This window comes from Macadamia integrifolia, unplaced genomic scaffold (assembly GCF_013358625.1).
Source record: "Macadamia integrifolia cultivar HAES 741 unplaced genomic scaffold, SCU_Mint_v3 scaffold46, whole genome shotgun sequence".
Lineage (NCBI taxonomy): Eukaryota > Viridiplantae > Streptophyta > Magnoliopsida > Proteales > Proteaceae > Macadamia > Macadamia integrifolia.
This window is the reverse complement of record NW_024870459.1, coordinates 194,833-218,717: the sequence shown is the minus strand read 5'-3', so window position 1 is coordinate 218,717 and position 23,885 is coordinate 194,833. Positions and strand designations below refer to the sequence as shown.

General features: G+C 40.1%; 1 protein-coding gene across 1 annotated transcript; it reads right to left on the bottom strand.

Annotated features, from left to right (window-relative positions):
- Window positions 1-512: 512 nt before the first annotated feature.
- Window positions 513-23,146, bottom strand: LOC122068818 (DCN1-like protein 5). The gene is made up of 10 exons (XM_042632726.1): window positions 22,813-23,146; window positions 19,528-19,612; window positions 9,950-10,024; window positions 9,835-9,871; window positions 9,071-9,154; window positions 8,888-8,948; window positions 8,682-8,788; window positions 8,357-8,422; window positions 910-1,059; window positions 513-823 (listed from the first exon to the last, which is right to left on the bottom strand). Exons 1-9 carry the CDS (start codon window positions 22,898-22,900, stop codon window positions 964-966), a joined length of 699 nt encoding a protein of 232 aa, XP_042488660.1. The 5' UTR covers window positions 22,901-23,146; the 3' UTR covers window positions 513-823; window positions 910-963.
- Window positions 23,147-23,885: the final 739 nt, after the last annotated feature.

The window sequence follows — 23,885 nt, the reverse complement described above, 5'->3', positions numbered from 1 at the left end:
TTTCAATGTAAGAAATTAAAAATAAAAATCATTAATAATACTTGGACCGAGTTTCCCTCTACCCACAATAAAGAGAGCACATCTTACGTCATACGATCTAACCTTTCAATTGGCCGGACGAAAGGTGTTCTCAACTTCGCACAATAGGAGGCAAGAGTTAATTATAAACATTTTTGATGAAAAGTTAATGATAAACATTACTTGCTCAAGAATACAATCATAAGTTCACATTATAGTGGGTAGAGAGATTCCCTCTCCATCATGGGAGATGAAAAACCTCACCTAAAATGGATTGTGTTAGCAAGCTAGCTCAAATGGTATGGTAAACATTTTGTTCGTCATTTGGACAAACAAAAACTTCAAACATCGTCAATGCAATGTCTTATTCGATGCCAACATGGCATGGGCTTTTCTCTAGTGACTTCTAATTACAAATAGATTGTTTAAGCATCCAGAGCAGGCACAGTTAAGCTAGAGAAGGCATTAACCAAGTCGGCCGGTATTTGGTGTAATTGATTTGGAATATAGGTTTAATCTATTATAAGATTGGTTAAATTTAAACACCAGTCAAGATATAAAAGATTGCCTATCCCTGTTGAATTCCAAAAAATCAATGGCTTTAATTTAACCACTTCATGAGATGGGATAACTAATCAACAGGGCAGTATAGCATTTAATATGAAAGAACAAGGGGTAGTGAATGTAACAAGATTCTTTCCGGCATCTCCAGACCAAAACAGGGTAACCTTTGTGTGTCGCAGAGCTCTGGCAAGAGCTGTCTGTAAAAAGATTCAAGAATGCCATCTAATTCCTAGGCGCAGACCTGCACAAAGATTGGTCAGAATTTGGTACTTAAATTGTCACATCCCCTCTTTCCCCTCTCAATGTAAGAACAATATGTAGTAGTACCTTTTCTAACGACTCGTAGTTTCAAGCAGAGAACATCACCAGACGATGTATATACTAGCTTTGCCTTGCTCTCATCCATTCAACGAAATTATCCAGAATCAAGGGCCAAGCAAGATCAGGATCATAATTGTTTAGGTCGGGAAAACTTGTCTGTCAATGAAAAAGAAAATTAAAAAGACAGGAGGGTCAAAACACGACATGAATTGTAGATTCACATCATTCTCACGAGGGTCAAGACAGTCAAAGATCTCTCATTACATATTACCGCTTTCATTTTCCCTTATACACGAAATGCCAAAAGGGGAGAAGGGGGGGGCAATAAGAAAAAAATATAAAATCAGATGTTCATACAAGAGAAAATTTGCAAGCAAGACAATGGTTGGTTGGTGGAATAATAACATCATTCCCTTGGGTGCGTACATGCACAAAATTGACCTCACGCCACATGAGAGCCACCAAATGAATGTCCAATAGGTTAGATCACATTTTTCTGGACTCGTACTATTAAAGCTTCTTCAGGAGTTATTTGTTATCTATGATACCTGGATTGCCATTTTACCCTAAGTACCTCTGCCCAGACACAAGTGCACAACAGATGGATGTTACAGTGGGTATGAGATTTGAGTGAACCCCCACCCCCACCCCCACCAACCAAATTAAAATATTGTGTTGGACAAACAATAGAAGTAGATAATACACTCGATATAAACCATGAATTCGTATCAGCAATGCTACATCATAGTCATCAAGGTGACTAGAAGGCAACTCAACATGTTGGAGAGACACCTGGGCAACAATGCCCCACCTAAGCATTGCCTAGGCGCCCTAGGAGTGCAGTATAGTCATACGTAATATGGTAATGATAATTTTATATAATTACGCCTATATGTAACAACAACAATAACAACTCAGCCGTATCCCAACTAACTGGTGTCTGCTATATGGATGCAATCAAAGACATCAACAGAAAATCCTGGACAATGCAATATGATATAATTATGCTAGTAATGACCTGATATGAGAAAATCAACATATGATAAACAAAGTATAGGATATAATATAAGCATTTTCATTGAAACACAAAGCAATAAAAATATATCCGTAACCTTCTAAAGTGTCAACAAGGCGTGTTGTTGCCTTGGACTCAAGAAAAAGCCTGGATGCCTAAGTGACCTTGATAACTGTGTTACACATCATTATGACAAGAAGTCAAAACTCAAATGTAGGAGAAAGACAATTATATCCATAAGCTTTCAACTTCATCCGCTTTATGTTTCTGATGCATTGTACTGTTTTACTCTTGACATTATGTCACAAGTTCACGACTGCGTTCTTTTGATATCAATAATACATGCATCTAGGTTAGTATCTTACTTGTGCAGAGACTAGCACATTAATGCCATTTGCTCTCATGTATGATGTGCCACTACTTGTACCAGATCCGTGAGTCCATTACCTTGCACCACACCCCCTCCTGGAATTTACAAATTCACACCTCAATTTATTTCAATTTTTCTCCACATGGATGCTCAGTTACCGTATGGACTGGGCTCTACCCTTCCATGGCAGTCCTCTCTGCCGGAGGTCCTCCTCCACCTACTGCTTCCTATCGGCTCCCCACCTCTGAACCCCCTCCCGCTTCTCCCCCATTGACCTCTACCTCTCTCCTTCATCAAAACACCTCTCCCCCTCCCCCTGCTTCAACCTGGAATCCCCAACACAACTTTTCCGTTGCTGCTCCTGTCGACAGTCTCCCTCTTCATTTTGTCCCCCCTTGCCCCATTGGAGATTCCCTGCTAGCAAAATGTCCTTCAAGCCTTCTCGATGATGAGGTTTCCCGATGGTCCTCCTCCCTTGTTGGCCATTTCCTGGGCAGCCGCCCTCCCTTCAATCTGGTCAAGCACACTCTGCTAAATCAATGGAGGCCTGCAGGGATGATGGACATCTTTTGGATGGACCATGAGTTCTTTCTATTTAAGTTCTCCGATGACAGAGATAAGGTTCGCTGCTTGGAAGGGGCCCCTGGCTGGTGGGTCGCAAGCCTATCTTCCTCAGGTCTTGGAAGAGGCAGCTCTTTCTGAATAGGGTGGACTACTCCACCACCCCCCTTTGGATTTCGCTGTTGCGGCTTCCTCTGCACTTCTGGTGCGCTGAAGGGCTGAGCACCGTCGATTCCGTGTTGGGTACCCCTATCTGCTCTGATGATTAACAAATAAAAAAGATCATTTGGCCTATGCTCGGATATGTGTCGAAGTGTCGGCGTTAGCTGTTCTTCCTTCTTCAATCTCTGTCCAAGAAGGCGATGGCCCCTGTTTTCAACAACCAGTCCACTACGACTGGCGCCCCCCCAATGCCTGCAATGCAATGTCTTCGGTCACGACATGACTGTATGCACTCCCAAAGGTCTTGTGGACGCTCCCATTGAAGTCTCCACCTGCCGAGATCGATCCATTATGTCTATAACAGAGGATTGGCCTTTTGTTGCTCCCCCGGCGAGGGGAAGAGGACGTGCGAGGCTCTGCCGTCCTACGTTGGCTTCCACCGCCATTGCAAGGCTCCGGCCAGAGATTCCTTCAGAGGTTTTGCCCGTTGGACAAAATCGATTCTTGATTTTGCGGCCGGAAGAAGAGTTGGACCAGCAACTTTTCCCTGTTCGTGTTCTTGCCAATGATCCTGTCGGCCCCCAAGAAAATACTTCTTCGAGTGATAACCCCTCAGATACCTTGGCTTCTGACTCCGTCTCTTCTGAAGATCTTACCTCTTCTGATGAAGCTTCCTCTGACGACGAATCCTTGGCATCTGAGCCTTCGATCGCTGAAGGTTGCCCCTCTGCCCTATGTTGCGAAAAGGCCTCTGCAAGCGCTATCTTTGAGGAGGATCGTCCCACTTTACCTTTTAACCTCTCTGTCGCCCTCTCTTTGAACCACACCCAAACTGGTCCAACCAATCCGCTGGTCAAACCATCTATTGAAGACCCATCTTCTATTCTGGAAAGCGATGATCTCCCAGCTCTTTGCTGCACCCCAGCCTTGGCCATCATCAAAGCCCATCGCCTCATTTCATTTCGCCCCCTCCAGCCCTGCATGCTACCCATGAGGCCCATAATCCTACTATCCTTCCTGGATCAAATTCTGAGAACCCATTAGACTCGACCTAGCGGACTTCAGCTGACCCGCCTTCTTCACCCGACAAAGCTGCTCCTCCAAATCGCTTTCTTGCCAAGAAGCCTTGTCAGAAGCCGGGGAGAAAGCCACACTTGAAACCCCCTGTGAAGCCCAACCCCTCCACCTCCCTTGCTCCTCCAAAAGCTCCCTCTCAGAGATCCTATCAGTGTCACAGCAAGTCCCGCCCTCCCTTTACCACCACCTGCACCCTCCCTGTAGAGCATTGGTCGCCTCCTTCTCCCATTGCCTAATGTCGCAGGCCCTAGTTTGGAATACTCGGGGTCTGAATTCCCCTAGTAAGCAGGCCGCCACTCGCCTGTTCATCAAGGACCTCCGTCTTGGATTTTGATGTTTGTTGGAAACTCACATTAAAGAAACCAACTTTCAAAAATTACCTCCTCCATTGCCCCTGGGTGGTCGTTACTCACCAACCATTCCCACCACCCCAATGGCAGAATTAGCATTCTCTAGGATCCCAAAATCCTCTCTGTCTGCTTCATTTCAGCCACCGATCAAATCCTTCATCTTTCCATTGCTGATTCCGCCCTCAGTTTCTCCTCCTTTTTCTATGTTATTTATGCCTCCAACAGCACGATTGAGAGATCCTCCCTTTCGAATGATCTTCGCTCGCTCGCTGTGCAAGTGGGCTCTAGGCCTTGGGGAATCTGTGGAGACTTTAATGTTATCCGATACGCCCATGAAAAACAAGGGGGAGGGGGTCTAAATATAACTAATATTGCATCCTTCAATGAGTGCATTGAGGACATAGCTGTGGATGACCTTCGATGGTCTGGCATTAAGTTCTCTCGGAATAACAAAAGAATGGGCTCATCCCGCATCGCTTGCAAACTTGACCGAATGCTTGTAAATGAGGCATGGCTATCTGCCTTCCCTTCCTCCAATGTTTCTTTTGAGCCTCCATCCATCTCAGATCACAGTCCCATTTTCCTCTCAATCCATCCATAAATCTCCTTTGGGCCTAAACCCTTCAAATTTTCTGACATGTGGACATCCCACTCTGATTTCCTAAAAGTTGTTGAGGAAGCTTGGCTCAAGCCTGTTCAAGCTTACTCAACCCCTCTCATTGCCTTATCCAGGAAGCTCAGAAATGTCAAGGAAGCTTTAAAGCTTTGGAATACTGACACTTTTGGCATCCTCTCCTCTCTTGTCAATGATTGCAGGAACAGGTTGACCTCTATCCAGATGTGTCTTCAATTGAACCATTTGGACACTTCTCTGGCTAAGGAAGAGAAATCTGTATCTAAAAACCTTTCAGCTCTTTTTTCCCAGGAGGAAATTTTTTCGAGGCAAAAGGCCAGAACCAATTGGTTGGAATTAGGAGACTCAAAACTCCTCTTACTTTCATCGATCCTTGAAGGCTAGGAATAACTTCAACTCCATCACTAGGTTATCCAATCCGGACGTTTCCCATATTACTAGAGTGGATGAGATAAAAGAGATGGCTGTCAACCATTTCAAGAGCCTGTTCAACCCGGAAGTTGCCCCCTATTGCCCATCCTCAAGGGGCTTATAAACAAATTTATGCGGCTAATGTTGCTTCGATGCTCTGGGCCATTCCCTCCGATGATGAGATCACTGCTGCCATCCTCTCCCACAAAGTTAGCAAAGCTCCGGGGCCTGATGGATTCAGTATGGGCTTCTTCACTTCTGCTTGGGACATCATTAAAGAGGATCTTATAAAAACAGTCAAGAGCTTCTTCTTCAACCCCAACCAGATCAAAGCCATCAACCACACTTTCCTTTGCCTTATCCCCAAGAAGGATGGTGCCAACACAATGAATGACTTCAGGCTGATATCTTTATGCAATCTTCTAAACAAGTTTATTGCCAAGATCCTTGCCAACCGTATCAAGATTAATATTGGCCCTCTTGTTAGTGACAACCAGTCTGCCTTCATCCCAGGAAGATCCATTGGAGACAACATCCTTCTTTGCCATGAAATTGTCAGAGGCTTTGATAGAAAATCCCACCCTTCGGCGGCTCTCTAGAAAATTGATATTCACAAAGCTTTTGACTCTTTGAGATGGGATTACATTGTTTCTGTCCTCAACTTGATGGGTTTCCCTCTAGTCTTCACCAACTGAATCTTCCACTGTACTGCCTTCCCAAAATTCTCAGTGCTCGTCAATGGCAACTCAGCAAGCTATTTCTCCTCTTCCTCTGGGATTCGCCACGGATGCCCTTTATCTCCCTATATATTCTGCCTCGCCATAGAGGTTCTATCCCGCAATCTTCAATCAGCTTCGGACCAGGGTTCCATCATTCCCATCTCCAAGTTCAAGAACATCGTGCTCACTCATCTTGCATTTGCTGACAACTTGATCTTCTCCTGTGCGGATGCCATATCCCTTGGCACCATTATGCTCTACCTTCGCCGGTTTGCTATGATGTCTAGTGTCCGCATCAACCCTGGGAAATCCCTTATCTTCTTGACTGGGATCTCGGGGACTCTCTCCTCCAAATCACAGGTTTTGCTCTGAGCTCTCTCCCCCTCAAATATTTGGGCCTCCCGCTCATCCCTACAAAGCTCTCGAGTCACCACTGCTCCCCTATGCTTGATATAATCCAAAAGCGCCTCCAGCTATGGAAAGGAAAGCTCCTCTCCTTTGCGGGCCGCCTCATCCTCATCAGATAAGTTCTCCAAGCTTCATACATCTACTGGTCTGGTATTTACGGTTTACCCAAGTTGGTTGTTGCAAAGTTAGAAAGTTCATTTGCTTCCTTTCTGTGGAAAGGATGTGAGTCTTCTCGCTTCCTCCAGCCAGTTAGTTGGGCTTCTATTTGCCTTCCTAAATCAGAGGGAGTTCTGGGCCTGAGACGCATAAAGGGTGTTAACAAGGCGGGCCTTCTCAAGCTCATATGGAAGATTATTAGTAAAAAGAAAAGTATTTGGGTGGATTGGGTGTATTCGCACCTCCTCAGGAAAGAATCTTTTTGGTTGGTCTGCTCTCCTTCTGATGCCTCTTGGGTTTGGCGTAAGTTAACCTCCTTGAGATCCTTGGCCTCTGCAATTATGGTTTCCCGCATTGGGGATGGTGCCTCCACATTCCTATGGTTAGATCCTTAGCATCCTAAAGGGCTCCTATCTCAAATTCTCAAAGCCAAGAATATTTATAACTTTGGTCTCCCCAGACATGCTTTGGTGGCCGATATCATCTGTGCTGGTTCTTGGAACCCCCAACCCCTGCCTCTACTCTCCTAGCTGATATCTAGGCTTCTCTGCCTTCCTCCCCTCGGCCTGGGAGATCTGAATCTATTGTTTGGTCCCACGCTTCGAGTGGCATCTTCAGTGCCAAGTCCGCCTGGGATTACATTACAGCTCATGGAACCACCTCCCCTTGGCATAAGCTCATCTAGTTCAGGCATCATATTCCGCGTCAAAGCTTCACTACTTGGAGGGTTTTTATGAACTATCTCCCTATGCAAGCTTTCCTAACTCAAAGAAGCATCCAGTTCTCTCCTTTATGCTATCTCTGTGGCTCTGCTCCTAAAGACACAAATCACCTATTTTTTGCCTGCCCTGTCTCCTCCTTCATTTGGAAGCTTGTTCTCTCTAAATGCTGGCTGGTCAACAGAAGAATCCTTCCATTCCAAAGGGAGTGGGTTTGGATGGATATGACTATGTGGGAAAACTGGCCTTCTTTGCCACTCTAAATCAAATCTGGATGGAGAGAAATCATAGGAAATGGACTTCCAACTCTCGTCCGCTTGGAAAGATTTGGAATTCCATCTTTTTCGATGTCAAAGCGAAGGTCTCAAGACTCACAGTGCCTTGTTCCCCCTCCCCTAGGAATTTGTTACATTGTTGCATCTTGGGAGCTTCCAAGCTCTGCTACCAAGAACCTTGTTTCCCCTTGAGGATCTTCTTTCCTTCCCCCTCCCCTTTTGGGGCTGTATTTTTTCTTTCATCTCTTTGGTTAATGAATTATTTATTCACCAAAAAAAAAAAAAAAGCCCACACCTCAACCAAGGAATTTTTATTTTCTTCAGTTCAAAAGAACTAGATGAAATGGACAACAGACACCGTAACCACTGCCAATTGGTGAGCCTGCATAGGGATTACAGTTATAGCAGAAACAGGAAGAACTGATGATGCCGATCTTTATTCATCTTGTCTTCAAAGATAAATAAGATCATTTTACATGATCTGCTTTCAGCGAGTATAACTGGACAGTAGGTTTGAGACTCAGATGTGCATCCTATTTTCATTAACTAAAAAGAACCAAAAGATGAAGACAAGAAATTGAAAATTTTCAGCGTACCTCATTGCAAAACCGGAGAAAGCCCATCCACTGGTCCATGTTAATTACCTTGTAATCATTCTGGGTCTGTGAAATTAGACATGAAAATATTCAATTAAGAAGCATGCAAAATGATTCGTGGTATTAACTTTGAAATAAGTTATTTGGCATCATATACTGAAGAAATGGGAAAAAAATACAGAAGAAGACGTTAAGTCACCTGAGATCAGGAATATCCAACAGGACATAATCTCTTAAGTTTTATTATGTATACATGAAGATATGATCCAGGACTTAACCAGCATTACAATTTCAGAAGCCACTAAAGATAAAAGTTGGCATTCACCTTTAAGTACTCAGTAAACAAATCAACCTGTGCATGGAACTGGGATCCTAAAACAAGTTCCAGCAACTCGCAAATGCTATCAATGTCAATGCTCTTTTGCTTCTCCTCTGAAGATAACAATACATCATGAGGTCAACAACAATAGTGGCAAAGCCAAAATTGCACTTATCTTGGAGCCCGGTCAAAATAAATTCCTGAAGACTTACCAGTTAGGCAGTATCGAAATGCATAGGAATAGAAATCCACAAAATTTGGTGGCCTCCTAACCTTTTTAAGAGAATGAAAAAATATCAAAACTGGGCTATCAATCCTCTGCTCACTAAGAAGCACCAAGTAGTAGTAATAAAACCCATCAAACTCCAATAGATGTTCCAGAAGGAACAGTATACCTCTTTCTCTAGCTCCGGGAGTGCCTTCTTTAATTTGTTGATACTGTCAGCTCGTACTGCTTTAAGGCCTCTTCTCCACTCATCCTGTTGAGAAGGGAATTTGTGATATCAAGTCAAACAATGAATGAATGAAGAAGGATATTCGCACTAATCCCCCCGGCATATTGAAGGACGCATTCCAGTTCGCAAGGAACACACACACAGGATTGGAGTCACCAAGGGTGGTTCAAATGTGAGTCTGTTTGAGATAGGGTTGATCCAACCTCAGCCAAACACTAAGAACTACAGGGAAAACTAATAACCTCAGCCAAACCCAAGCCAATCAACTTAAAACTCTAATCCTACCCAAACTGGTTTTGGTTGCTCCAATTTAGGTCATTAATAGTCATAAAGAAAATATTTAAAACAAATACCTCATACCATACTGCATATCATTGGGCTTGCATTTGTTCCAAGTATCAAACCAACCCTATCCTAGACTTCTGTTGCTTAATCTCATCCAAGGCAATCCTAAACTTGACAAAAGGCCGATGTAACCAAGCTAAAAGTCACTAAATAGATAGTTGGGATCATTGAATGCAACCCAAGATGCATCCCTAGTTCCACTTCCATCTAGGAGATCTGATAGGACCATACTAAGCAATCATACATGCCACCATGGCTGAGCAGAGTATACATACACATTAAGTCTTAACAATCCCATCCCCACTCAAGACACGAACATTAGCATGGACTTGAAGCACAAGTGAGTAAATGTGTCATACCAGGGTAAAATATCCTTGCTTTTCAGCTTTCATTTTCCTGATAGATGCAGCCTATTAGTTTTGCAGTATGAACTAGTGCCAAGTGAGCAAATCATGTCAACAACAAATGACTTACCAAGCAAGCATCAATATCCTGACATCAGTATGATCCACTTCCAGATCTGAACAAAGTGCCTCAATTCCTTCTGGGCTGCTCATGCAAATAAAAGAGAGAAATATTTTTAGTTCCAAAGGATAAATAGATAATCATGACATTGTATCTAAGTTGTTTATTTCTTTTGGGAAGCCAATTTAGTCCCATCAATGAATTGAAATTTCCAATAATTCATTCGGGCATTTCAGTCTAACTTCATGGAGAATATTTATAGATGTTACAATAATTAAATGCATAATAATAAATAGGGAAAAGTATCTCCAAGAACAAGGCATTTCCTATGTCCTCTCACATATGATTTTTCCTTTCCAGAAAAAAATGAATAAAAAAACACTTTGTGAGAAGGTATAGGAAATGCTGTAAGTTCAGAGAGCCCTTTCTTTCCTATAAATTACAAGGGAAAAGGTTCTCCAAGCCGCCAGGGGAGGGTCTTACACATGAAATGACCTCGCTGCCCTCCTATGTACAAAACCGTTCTGTTGCACCTCTTTGGTGCACTCCTTTATGCTGCTTGCTCAGAGAATCCTCTCCCATATCACAAATTACAATGAAATGTATTTGAAGGTATATTTTTATACATTGGCACTACATTTGGTCTTTCTTTTTCTAGTACAGGTTAAGGTAAATAGTCCTATGGAGGATCTCTGTTCCAACCCCGTTAACAATTTCTTTAAATATGGAACAACACAAATATCCCATGACCCATATTGATTCAGTTCAGAGACGGACTAAAATTTCCAAAACTGAAGTGCCCTAGATAACTAAGAATTGTAGCTATGCAAGCATCTGAGAAATAAGGACAACACTAAATAAATAAATAAAGAACCATATAATAGGGTAGCTTAATGAGGAAGAATGAAATGAAGCATACTTGCATTCACATGAAAGATCTTCATTAACTCAGGGAACAAATGATGGGATACCTAAGGAGATCGGCTAGTAGATTTTGGAAAGGAACCATCTCAAGTAGATCCATTGACCCAGAAAGATTATGTAAGATGTAGCCATAAACTTTGTTAATTTTGCCTCAGTGGCTGTTTCACTTTGGTTCCAAAAATGAAGATGCGCTACAAAGTGGGCATGTTGAAGCTTAGTTATAATGTGCATTCATTTTGGACAAATAAACCAACAGAGTTAATCCAATCCAAAAAAGATTCTAAACCCATAATTCTCATTTATTTCAGCTGAAAAAATCCTGAGCACAAAATGACTGAAACGGCCAAAATTATCAAAATATTTAAAATAAAAATTGAAACAGGTTGTTCGTTTTGGCCACAAAAAAGAAATATTTCAGCTTTTTTCAGCTGAGCAAAATGAAATTTACAACTGAAGTAATAAAAGCATCAATTACTAGGAGAGAATGATAGTTTTCAATTACAATAGTTTTACAACAAGAATCCACATTGGAGCTGTATCACTTCGTATTATTTATAAATGAGTCGACAAGGCAAATACAAGAGGCCCCATGGTGTCTGCTGCTCACCTATAATGTAGTTTTTATTGACAAGGCTCGGGAGGCAGTAATTGGATACTCAAAAACTACAGAATGATATTCAGAATCAAAGCAGCTTAAGATCAATAGAGACGGAATGTAAGCAAAAAGAGGGAGCTGTTGAAGATTGAGAATCAAAAGATACCCCCCGAGCAGCCATTTCCATCATCTTTGTTCAGTCATCCATAAGGAGACCAAGATTAAAGAAAATGTTGCCCATAGAATTAAAGCAGGATAGACAAAGTGGATATATGCTTCTCAATTGCTATGTGATGAAGAGAAAGGAAGCAAACAGAACTTTTGTTCAAGGCATCTAATTTTCTCATAGACCTAAAAGATGTAGACAATCATAATTACATAAGAAATTGTAAATTTTTGGTGTTTTACAATGACAATATTAACAAAATGTCATTCAACAAATATATCATGCCGGAATGTATTTAAGACTGGATCAAATGTTGGATCATTGTAGCTCTTGAAGTCAGCATTCCAGGTGTCTATCTGGTCTTAAGGATGACATTGTTGAAAACCTATACATGAAGTATTTAAAAAATGAGATAAAAGTTAAAGCTATACCACTGTGTGTGCTAGGTCCAGTGGCCATGGCGCCCAAAACATAGTTGTCATGGAGCCAAAGATAAAGGAAGACCTCTACCCAACCACAACCCAATGGGGTACTGGCTTTTATTTGAAGGTTTCTCAAATAGTACTGACTTTTATTCGAAGGTTTCTCAAACATGCCCTCGAATGAGAGACCTTACCAGACTCATTATGCTTGAGCCTAGCAAGGACACAAAATCCAGCCCCTCTAATGCATAGCAATGATGAGAACCGGGAAACCTAATAAACTTAAACATTGCCATCAGACCAAAAGGGTGTGTATACCCATGCAAAGTCCGCAAAACATAGTTGTCATAGTGGAAAAGTAAGTCTTAAGTGGTTGCCAAGCACCTTGACACCTTGGTAACTAAATGGCACATAGGCAACCAAGGCAATGCATATAAAGAGCAGGGTGTAGGTGTAAAATATCAATGATGCTTCTTCTTACTTCTAATTTTAAGGTATTTTGTGAAAGATCAGAATTTCAATTGCTTTTAAGGATAAATACTGAAAGGTGTACCCAGTGCACAAGGTTTCCAAAACTGTGGGGTCTGTGGAGGGTCATAATGTATGCAGTCATACCCCTGCTTTGCGAAGAAGTTGTTTACCAATTCAAACCTGTGACCACTAGGTCACAATGGAGCAACCTTACCGTTGTGCCGAAGCCCACACTCCTTTATGAATAAATAGAAAGGGTAAATTTTTAAAATAGAAATATATCTTCCTTTAATTCAATTATTCCATTAAAGAAATTTTAGTGAAGGTCCAGAAATTTAACTTTAGTGTCCTCACAAACAATACCATTTTTCTTATACAAATATGTGTCCATCTCTCTCCTATCTCACACAAGTCACAACTCTACAACAAGTAGGAAACTTCATTAAGGTCCGATAAAAAGTAAATCTCTTCTTCTTTCTTCTTCTTCTCCCCGATGCAGTTATCCATGGCTAGACCAGCTTGACCCAGTCTAGAAACCCAGGCCGAGAAGAACAAGGTCCAAAATCAGGTTCTTGTCCTATTGGGGATTGTTCAATTGTTTTTAGGGTTTAAATTTTTATTTGATATTGGGGTAAAAGGGGCACGCTTGGTCCAACGGTAAGGTACAAATGTTGCGACCTGGTGGTCAAGCGGTCAATACAATCTCTTGATATTTCACGGGGTAAGGCTGTGTGACCACGTACCAGAGAGATCAATACTTCAGGTTTGTCTTCTCTAGTTCCTTCTTTCCACCGGTGAGATCTTTTTACTTCTTCTTCCTGTTCTTATTTGCTCTTCATGCTTCTTTCTTTCTCCTAAATTTCTTCGTCTTACTTCCTGTTTATTTGCTTCATGTTCAAGCTACCAACTACAGGCATTAACTTGGTTAAGAGAGAGTCGAATATTTTGATACTATTTCCAGCCCCAAACTCTGGGGTTAGAATCAATACCCAAAGGTTGACTTGAACTGAACCCTAGATACTTGCCCCTTACTCAAACCCCTGCTACAAGATATTACGGTGCAATCAAAGCTGTGTATTATTCTATGGCCAGAACCAGATGCAGTTTCAGAAACTAAATATGATTTCTTTACCTGTTAATCTGGGTGCTTGTTGATTAGATTCACTAGTCCTATAAGCTAATGTTCTTCTCTAAATTTCTCAGATTCATTGAACTCCATTTGGAAGAGTTCTACCACCTGCAAGCTAGTCCACTTACCGCCAGTTATGTTGGAATCAAGAAGAAGATAAATTCTTATTTACAAGTGTAGGAAGGAATTCTGTTAATTACACAAAGTCCTCTTCTTTCCTTTATATTTCTAACTATTCCCACTCTAATTCTGGATTTCCAGTTCAGTCTTTTCTTCCAAATTATTCTGTTTACCTCTATCAAAAGTGTACTGAAATCTCCTGAATATTTACTACTACTCCTCCAGAAGTTATGACAGCGGTTGCTACAGCTGTTAGCAGCTCCTGCTGCTTCGTCATGGCAGGACTTGCAGGTCCTGCTGCTTCCTATTCTTCTTCTTCGTTTCTGGCTCCTTCTCTCAAGCAGTGGTGGCAACAGTAGCTACTGCTGCTTCTTCCTCTTCTTCTTCTCCAGCAGTGGCAGATTGAGGTCAATGCTGCTACTGCTGCTGCCACTTCCCATTTTTTCTTCTCTGGGAGTGTCAGACATTATCTTCACCGGATTTCATCTATTTTAAAATCCAGATCACCCCCCCCCCTCCAAAAAAAAAACAATACTTCCACCTGAAGTTCAAGTCTGGAGGCTTTGACAACTATGCTACAAACCTTTTAAGTGTCTAATGTTCAATTTTCAAAGTCGCATGCATCTGAATGATTGGATCCTTACCCTCCAATCAAATCCATTCAAAGTCATACATGATATGAGGCCTAAACTACGCATATCTTTCCTCACTTCTGCTCCCAACATCAATTTAGGTCTGCCCCTGGCTTTAAATCCTCAATCTGAATCAAATTGCTTCTGCATATTGGATCCTCTAAAGGCCTCCGTTGTATATGGCCTTGCCACCTCAAACAACTTTCTCGCAGCCTATCATGCATCGGCGCTGCTCCCCAAATCAGCTCTAATATGATCATTCATTACTTCATTCTTCCTAGTTTTACCACTCATTGATCTCAACATCCTCATCTCAGCTAACTGAGTTTATCTATATGATGTTTCTTACCTACCCAACATTCCATGCCATACACTATAGCCAGTAGTATGATTGTTCCCCACAAAATTTTCCTTCTAGTGAAGTAGATAAGTCACTTAGTGGGCTTATTTTATTGCAAATAAGCCTTGGGTTTGGTTATGTATGTGTTGGGTCTTTGATCCCATGTGCTTTATTTGTAATGAGCCACTTTAATAGGCCTCAAATATGGGTAGTAGTAGGAAAACGGGATTTGATTCATTAGTTTAGTTAGAGTCCTATTTTGAGTCTATTTCCTTTGTTATTTCAGTTTTCTAGTCAGTTTAGGTTTCCAAATTAGTTAAGGATTGGGTTAGGCCTTTCTTTTTTAGTGTTTGAGTCAGTTTTGAGTCTTCTATATAAGTTTGTAAGGGGCTACAGCATTGAACATGAATTTATTAGCAAAAAAAGAAGATGGCTTATGCTATTGTGCTGTGAGATGCAGTTGGGTGAGATGCCCTAGGTGAGATGCCTAAACCTGACGGGTGAGATTCTCATTCACTAGTTCTTCTTCCCCCTTCTCAACCCTCCATCGAATTCTCTTTCTTTTCTTATTTTCCTTTTATTTGTTTGCTGTGAGAGAGTGTTTGAGAGCTAGAATCAAGCCTACTGGAGGACACCTTCTCTATTCAGCCAGAATTTCAAATCCTACCTGGGATTAGGATCATTTGTGATTCTAGTTCTACATTAAGTGGTATCAAAGCTATGGCTGAAGAAAGCTCCAAACAAATTTCATTAGAGGATGTGGTGAAAATCCCTCCAAACCTTAACTACAAGGATAGATGTCATTGACCAACAAATGGTAGAACTGAACGAGACTACTGCCCAATTCAATGCTCAGCCACATTATTTTTGTGGGGAATTCCTTGAATGGATGTATGAATTAGATGTGTACTTTGACAACTACAACTTGACAGAGACGCAACAGCTTCAATACGTTTGCTCCCAAATGAGTGATTGTGTTCGAAGACAATGGAGAGTTCGTGAAAGGCAACTTCAAGCTCAAGGCGTGAGCCTAGAACTTGGGACGAGATGCAATACGAGTTGGCAGGCATGTACATATCTAAACGTGAACGAAGTATGTACTTCGTTCCACTAGAGTTCCCTCCAATTACACCCCAAAAGCCACCCACAGGTGACAAGAGCATGAAGGAATTGTTTGACCACGTGACCTTTATATTGTAACAAATTGCAAAAGACACCTCCAACCAATAAACCAGAGTCAAAAGTTGAGGTTAGTGTTGAAGAAATTCCAACAATTCCTATTGTCAAGGAAGAGCTAGTCATTGATGTTCCCATCAACAAAACCAAGGAACTTGACACTACAACAATTGTGATGATTGTGAACAATTAAGAAGAAGATCCTAAGGGGTTTAAGAATGAAGTTGTGTTTGAACCATCAACGGAACCGATTGAGAACCACCAAGGTAGATGAACAAAAAAAGATTTATGTTGTATCAAAGTTTGAAGAGGTTGAAGGTTCATATGACCCTATGGATACATCCAACGATATTGAAGTTATACATGTGGAGTTCGTCATCCCATTGAAGTATCTAGAAGATCGAGCTCCTCACATTCTAGACTATATCCTTATTATCAAAGGGCTACCTGAATTTTTCTACGGCTTGAATAGGGACGTGCACCATATTAGCCTATAATCACCCTCATACTACAAAATTCAAGGACGAATTTTTTCTAAGAGAGGGCGAATTGATGTAGATAAGTCACTTAGTGGGTTTATTTTATTGAAAATAAGCCTTAGGTTGGGTTATGTATGTGTTGGCCTTTGATCCCATGTGCTTTATTTGTAATTGACCACTTTAATGGGCCCAAAATATAGGTAGTAAGTAGGAAAACGAGATTTAATTCATTAGTTTAGTCAGAGTCCTATTTTGAGTCTATTTCCTTTGTTATTTCAGTTTTCTAGTCAGTTTAGGTTTCCAAATTAGTTAAAAAATTGTGTTAGGCCTTTCCCTTTTAGTGTTTGAGTCAATTTTGAATCTTCTATCTAAGTTGGTAAGGGGCTACAACATTGAACACAAATTTATTAATGAAAAAAAAAAAAAAGATGGCTTATGCTGTTATGCTGTGAGATTCCTAAACCTGAAGGGTGAGATGCTTATTCACTAGTTTTTCTTCCCCCTTCTCAATCCGCCATCGAATTTTCTCTGTTTTCTTATTTTCCTTTTATTTGTTTGCTGTGAGAGAGTGTTTGAGAGCTAGAACCAAGCCTATTGGAGGACATTTTCTCTATTCAACCAGAATTACAAATCATGCCTGGGATTAGGATCACTTGTGATTCTAGTTCTACATTATTTAGTTATAAGGGAATACGTCAATCACACAACAATCCGAAAGCACCTCTCCACTTCATCCATTCTATTTTAATTCTCTGTGTAACATCCTCCTCTATCATGGTTTAAGATCTCGTTGAGATCTCTTTTTTTAGATTAGCGAGACAAGATCATAGGCGAGGTGTAAAAAAGACAAGATCTCGCCAAATCTCGCTAGATCTTGCCAACATCTCGCTTCTCTCTCTACTTTTTTTAAGAAAAAACATTAAGGGGCAAGAATTTTGGTGTTTTTGCTTGAGGATCTCCATTCCTATCTTATGTCATTTCAAATTTTCTAATGTATGTTAATGTGACTCATCAGTTATCAATGTTAATTATTAATCAATTAAGTAATTATCTATGATGTCTTTTATATTCTTAAGATTATGATGTCATGTGTTGGTTGTGGAATGTGGATTATGGAATAGAGCATACTAGCCCAGGGTCCGAAGAGCCAGAGACTACTTACATAGGGTACGAAGTCAAAGTACCATTTTAAGTTTGATTTTTAAAAAATTGATGTTTCCATTATGTTTAGAAGCCCTTAAATAGAGTAAATACCTAGTTTCAGGGACTACAAAGGCCATATGACCACCGACACCAACCACCGAGTTGATCACAAAAAAATACATGATCTCGGCGAAATCTCTCTTTTTTGGATTAGCGAGATGGGGGGGCGAGAGCGAGATCTTAAACCATGTCCTCTATTTCTCCTTTACTTATGACTAAGTCCAAATACCTAAAATAATCACTTTGTGGGATCTCCCCCTCATCAAATTTCACCACCTCATTATCCGTCCTACAGTAACAAAAGTAACAAACCATATATTATATTTTTCGTTCTACTTAAAACCTTTCAATTCCTAGGTTGATCTCCATAATTCCAAAAGGTTAGTGCATTTGAATAATTTAATGCATAAATATGGGTTGTCTTTCCATTTTACCCAACCACCGCACTAATGCAAAGTTGGAATCAGCATTGAAAATCATTACAAACTTTGGCAGATAATGAAGGTGGGAAGTTGGAGCATTAATAACAGCTCCTTTAAAATGTGTATGTTATTTTCAATGTTGGAATCAGCATTGAAAATCATTACAAACTTTGGCAGATAATGAATGTGGGAAGTTGGAGCATTAGTAACAACTCCTTTAAAATGTGTGTTATTTTTTCTTGAAATGAACATTCATTATGGACAAAGGTAGGTACTAATTTATGCCCCTCCACCCTCCAAATTAACAGAAGTGTTAAATGATTTTGCACGGTCAACATAGGAAAGGCTTCCTCAACGGTCTTTCTTATTGTACCACTTAAGAGGATGACGTGACAATTCTGACCATTGGATAGAGAGTACATGGTCTGCATTAGAAACATGTCAAATTCAAGCCTAATCCAATCACACAGCCCTATGTATTGGCATGCATCTCTATTATGTCCAGTTGTCCACATACATCTATAGTACTCCGACCACTACAGTGAAGTCTACCATAGTCCTAATTTTTTCAAAGCTCTATTTTGCCACTTCTCAAACTCCATTTCAACTGTAATTTGATATGTGAGGAGTGTACCTTCAGGTCTGCCTGTCTACAAAATTTGGGCCCAACTAAGGTGTGGTACGGAAAACATTTGAGCCACCTCGGAAGGCCTTCCTGTGTGGGTCGTGCAAGATTCACATGCTCTTAACAATAAAATACTGATTTTTTAAGTAGAATAAAAAGCAACATTTGTTTGATCAACAAAATGCTAGAATAATTGCAATCAATAAGATCCTAGTAAATTGAGTCAATGACATAGTTGTTCCCTAGGCAATGTCACAACGCACAAGAACTATAAAAGATTTAACCAACTACAACACTTCCATTGAATGGTTAATGGCGACTGACTTGTTCAAAAGAAGGCGATACAAACTGGTAAGCACTTGATACTCATTTTTACAGGTTGAGGAATCAGCAGGGTGCTTATTGTTTTGTTACATTATCTCATAGCCCTTATCATGGGGAACTACAATTCGGTGTTTATGGGAGGACTAGTCAGCACATCCAGATTTTAAACTTACCTTTACAACTTAGCCTAGATTTAAACCTTCCCCAACGGCTACAAGTATTAGGCAGCTAATAGAATTTGTGGTAGATATTGTCTCTAATTTACTTGATTGCACATGTGAGTTCCAAGGGATCTTGATAGAAAGGTCCTCATGCATCATAGGTGGAACATTATTTGATGTTGATCTTCACTATTTCAGTGAACTCTAGTCTACCAAACTTGAAGAGCATTTACAAATGTCAAATATTTGGGTTGAACAAACTTTTTTTTTATAGGTACAGAAGGGACATAGATAACAGCCAGGAGACTTGAACTCGAGATCTCCTGGTGGGCTTGGGCTTTTTGCCCACCACAGCTCATCAACTGCATTAAGCAGTTGTTAGGATTGAACAAACTTACTCAATCATGCCAGCGGACTTATTTGTGTATGAATTAAATAGCTGATCAATCCGCTCCAGCTCCTTGACAATGGCTTTACTAGAGGCTGAAAAGCATGGTGTCAATTTCATAGAACAAATTATGTTATATAATGACAAAGCTGCAAATATAAACAGCTCATTTAAGTGAAATAAGAAGACATAAACAATCTGCAGAAAATAATGAAGTACAACAGCAGAGGAAGTCTTGATAAAATCAACTACATGCAATCCTGGAATTGAAATTTGGCTCCAACACCTATATGGAGCATATCCACTCCTAAAAAATTTGAATTTTTTTTTTCTTCAAGAGCTCCAGATTCACCATTAAACAAGATAAAAAAGGGTGCATAAATGGCTAGGGTGTCAGTGCACCTACTCTGCAAATATAAAGGCTTGTATGTAAAAGAGACTGTTGGTGTCTGACAAGGCAGAATTTGCAAACCTTTAATGTAACAGCAAAAACCAGTTTAAGAATGGTGTACATTGAGCTATGTTTCATTTTATTTTACCTTTTCGTGGATCCATGTAACCGACCCCATTTAGTTGGGAAAAGGCTAAGTTGCATATTTGGAAGGAGATGAGCCCGTTAATCTTTGGAGCAAATATGGGCAGAAATGCCACATTCTTTTGGTCCTTAACCCCCCTCCAAACAGCTCTGTTCGAGGTCATACTAGAGTCAAGACCTAGCCTCTACATGTCTTCACTTACATCCTTTCTGGTCATTTTATGCCTTCCCATACCTCTTTTTGCTCATTCCAACTGGATCTGGTCATTCCTTCTTACTGGGGCATCCCTAGGTCTCCGCTGTCTTGGATCGGTGCTACTCTCAAATCATCTCTAACCTAGTCATTCATAACTCCATCTCTCCTAGTCTTTCCGCACATCCATCTCAACATTCTCATCTCTGCTAATCTTAGCTTATTTATGTTACGCTCCTTGAACATCTCCTTCCAAGGATTAAAGTATCGGTATCGGTCGTCGTATCCGTCGACCAAAATTAAGATACGTATCGGAGGGTATCGTATCGTATCGGAGATACACTAAGATACGCTAAAGATACACACATAAATGGATAGAAAATATTTTTTAAACACTTTTGCATAAAGAATTTGTTAAAACAAGCTATTGATAACATGTATTATGCATAAACACTAAATTGAGGGTATCGTACTAAGAATTCAAGGTCTGTAGTTGTCCCATAAATGTAAAATTCTTGTTCCCAACCTTGATTTCCACTTTAGTTAGGGAAAAATATGGTTGACAACAACTTTGAAACAAAAACCCTTCAAAAAATCGTTTTTTCCTGAAAAATTACCCATATTGGCCATTATATGACCGTAGCACCGATACGTATCGATACGTATCGATACTCACCGATATGTACCGATATATATCGATACTCACCGATACGTGCTGATATATACCGATACGTACCGATCGATACAAACCGATACTCACCGATACGTACCAATACATACCGAAACGTACATTTTACCTCAATTTTATATTTTTCATAGAGTCGTATCGAGGCATGTCGTATCGTATCGATGTGTATTAGTGGTGTATTGATGCATATCGGTATGTATTGTAGGATATATATCGATACAAAATGATTTAAAAAATTCAATGTATCGTATCGGTGTGTATCGTATCGACCGACTAAATTTAAGATACGTATCGGAGGGTATCGTATCGGTATCGGAGATACTTAAAACCATGTCTCCTTCCAAATATGCCAACTAATAATTCACAGGTAGGAAAACTGGACCCCGTAGTTTAAACTATTTATAGGCACAATTGACAACACAAATTAAGTTTCCCCGAGAGAATAGGAACCCTTCAAAAACTCTACTTGCTTGAATTTATTCAAGATAGTGGTCCTTGATAACACCAGAACTGGTACCTCATAGAAGTCTCATAAACTTCCTGAACACTGACAACTCACTCCCGAAATTTTCTACCATAGAATTCAAACTTAGAATGGTTACATTAACCGATGACTAACAAAGGATGCAAATGAAAGGGAAAGATAACCACGAAAATAATGTCAATCTTTCACTCTATGCCACAAGCAAAAGAAGAGTCACCAACTAATAAGCTAAGGAGCTATAGTAGAGGCATAAAGTAACTATTGATAATTTTTATGGTTTAAAGATGCTCAAGTCCTCCTTCGAGATGGGTCACCATGATTCTACAATAATATCACTCATGAGAAATCAGCATCAAGGTCAAAATCGGTAAGAAATGGTTTACAAGCCAGAGGGACACCTAATTCTACTTGTCTCTACTCAGTAAATGGCAAGCAATAAATGAGTTCAAAACTGGGTTGCAAAAGGGAATATAATTCTGTAAGGTTCTGTAGAAATTGAGCTCAAAAAGCTGGATATACGAAGACTCTCCCAACCTCAACGAATTGTGGCCATTAATAAGCTCAATTTTTCTCTTTTTCTTTTAAATACTCATTGCCTGGTTCTCCAGTTTTAATTTCAACCATACCAGAAAATAGAAAATGAAAGGAGAATCCAGCCTCAGTTCATCTAGCTAAAAACAAAAATTTGTAGCAACACAATCAACCAATTGGGTAATATCAAATTCTTTTTGACAACAGCTCATAACAAGTCAGGTGTTGGTTTGACTGATGTAGTAGATCTCTTAAACTTAATTTGTGAATCAGAACTGCTGCTCTTTCCTTTTTTTTCTTTTTTCTTTTTTTTTTTTTTTTTTGCATTTCTTTTTCTTCCCCACCCCCTCCCTCAAAAAAAAAAAAAAAAGTATGGAAGCAGATCTCCAAGAAGAGTAGGGACCTTATCCGCACCATCCCTCCTCTTTCTAATAGATAATAACTGAGGTGCAAATTGAAAAAACATTCACTATAACTCCTAAACCACAAGTCATCAAAGGAACAGCCGAGACTCCCACTACCCAGATCTTATTTTTTCATCTGAGTACCAAATTATTGAATCCTCGTGAATTTCAAGGCCTCACAAAACAATCTCCAATTTCCAAAAATTTCCCTAGAAATCAAAAACAAAAGCTTATACATCATGTCGCCAGCGACATCCGAAAAGGAAGAAATTGAATTTAACTTCTCAAAGATCAAACAAAATTCAATTTTTTAAATACAAAACCTTTCTATGACAAAGCAAGATGAGTACACCGACATGCCACAAATCAAATAAAAAAAAAAAAAAAAAACAGAATTGGCGAATTTGCTTGGAATAAATCAGATCTGAATAAGTAGAAGAAGAGAGATTAGTAGATATACCGGACCGAAAGAGATCAACTGGTGAAGAATTCATGGAGGAGGCGGAGTTCTGCGACCCAGTTTTCCTTGTGGATGAGCGACGCATCATGATGGCTTATAATAAATACAAATTTCCTATTATAGAAAAAAAAAATTCAAAAAACCCTCGAGCGAGCGAGAGGCGAAGAAGCTTCGTCGCTCGAAAGCTTGTAGGAAACGCTAATAAGGATTCGAGCTTTCGTTTTCAAATTGGAAGAAAGCTAAAAGAAACCAATGCCGAGTCTTCTCCTTTTTCCTTTAAAAGTTGCGAGAGAGAGAAAGAGGAGAGACGCAGACATTGAGAAAGAGACAGAGGAAGAAGGCGGTGTGGGAGGGACGGATGACGTCATGCTTTCTTTTTCGTTATTAAAAACATAATACTAGGGGTGTCAACGGGTCGGTTCGGCCTGGTTTCAGTCCGGGTTGAATTGGTTTCGATGTGGAAATGGTGAAACCAAAATTGAACCAAGAAGAAAATTTCTGATTTTGGTTTCGTTTTGGTTTCATTTTGGATGTGGTTCTTGTATCAGTTTGCAATCAGGTTGATTTTGGTTTTTTTTCTAGTTTGGGTTTGATTGAGTTTTGGATTTTTTTTTCAGTTTCTTACCGGTTTATTTCGATCTAGCTCCAAGTTTTAAGTTGGTTTTGGTTTGGTTTCAAGTTCATTCGATTTCTAGTGCGGTTCAGTTTATTAGTGGGTTACAATCTCCCAAACCAAAACCAGCCCAATAAGCCTTCGGTTCGATTTGATCCAAGTTCAATCGACTCGGTGTGGGGTGTTTTACCGATTCGATTTAGGTATTGACACCTGTAAATATATATACCATAGTTGTAGATGCTTCAACACACTCTCCCATTGGTATGCATTAGATTAGGAGCCACATGAACTTTTCCCTTTTCTATTTTTATTTTTTTCACATAGACTACGACGACGAGAAGTAAAATAATAGAGGAGCCATGAGACTAACCAATACCATTGATAGCAAGCAAGCCCTAATGCCCCTATATAACTCTTTTTTTTTTTTTGGTAAATCATATCTTTATTGATAGGCCCA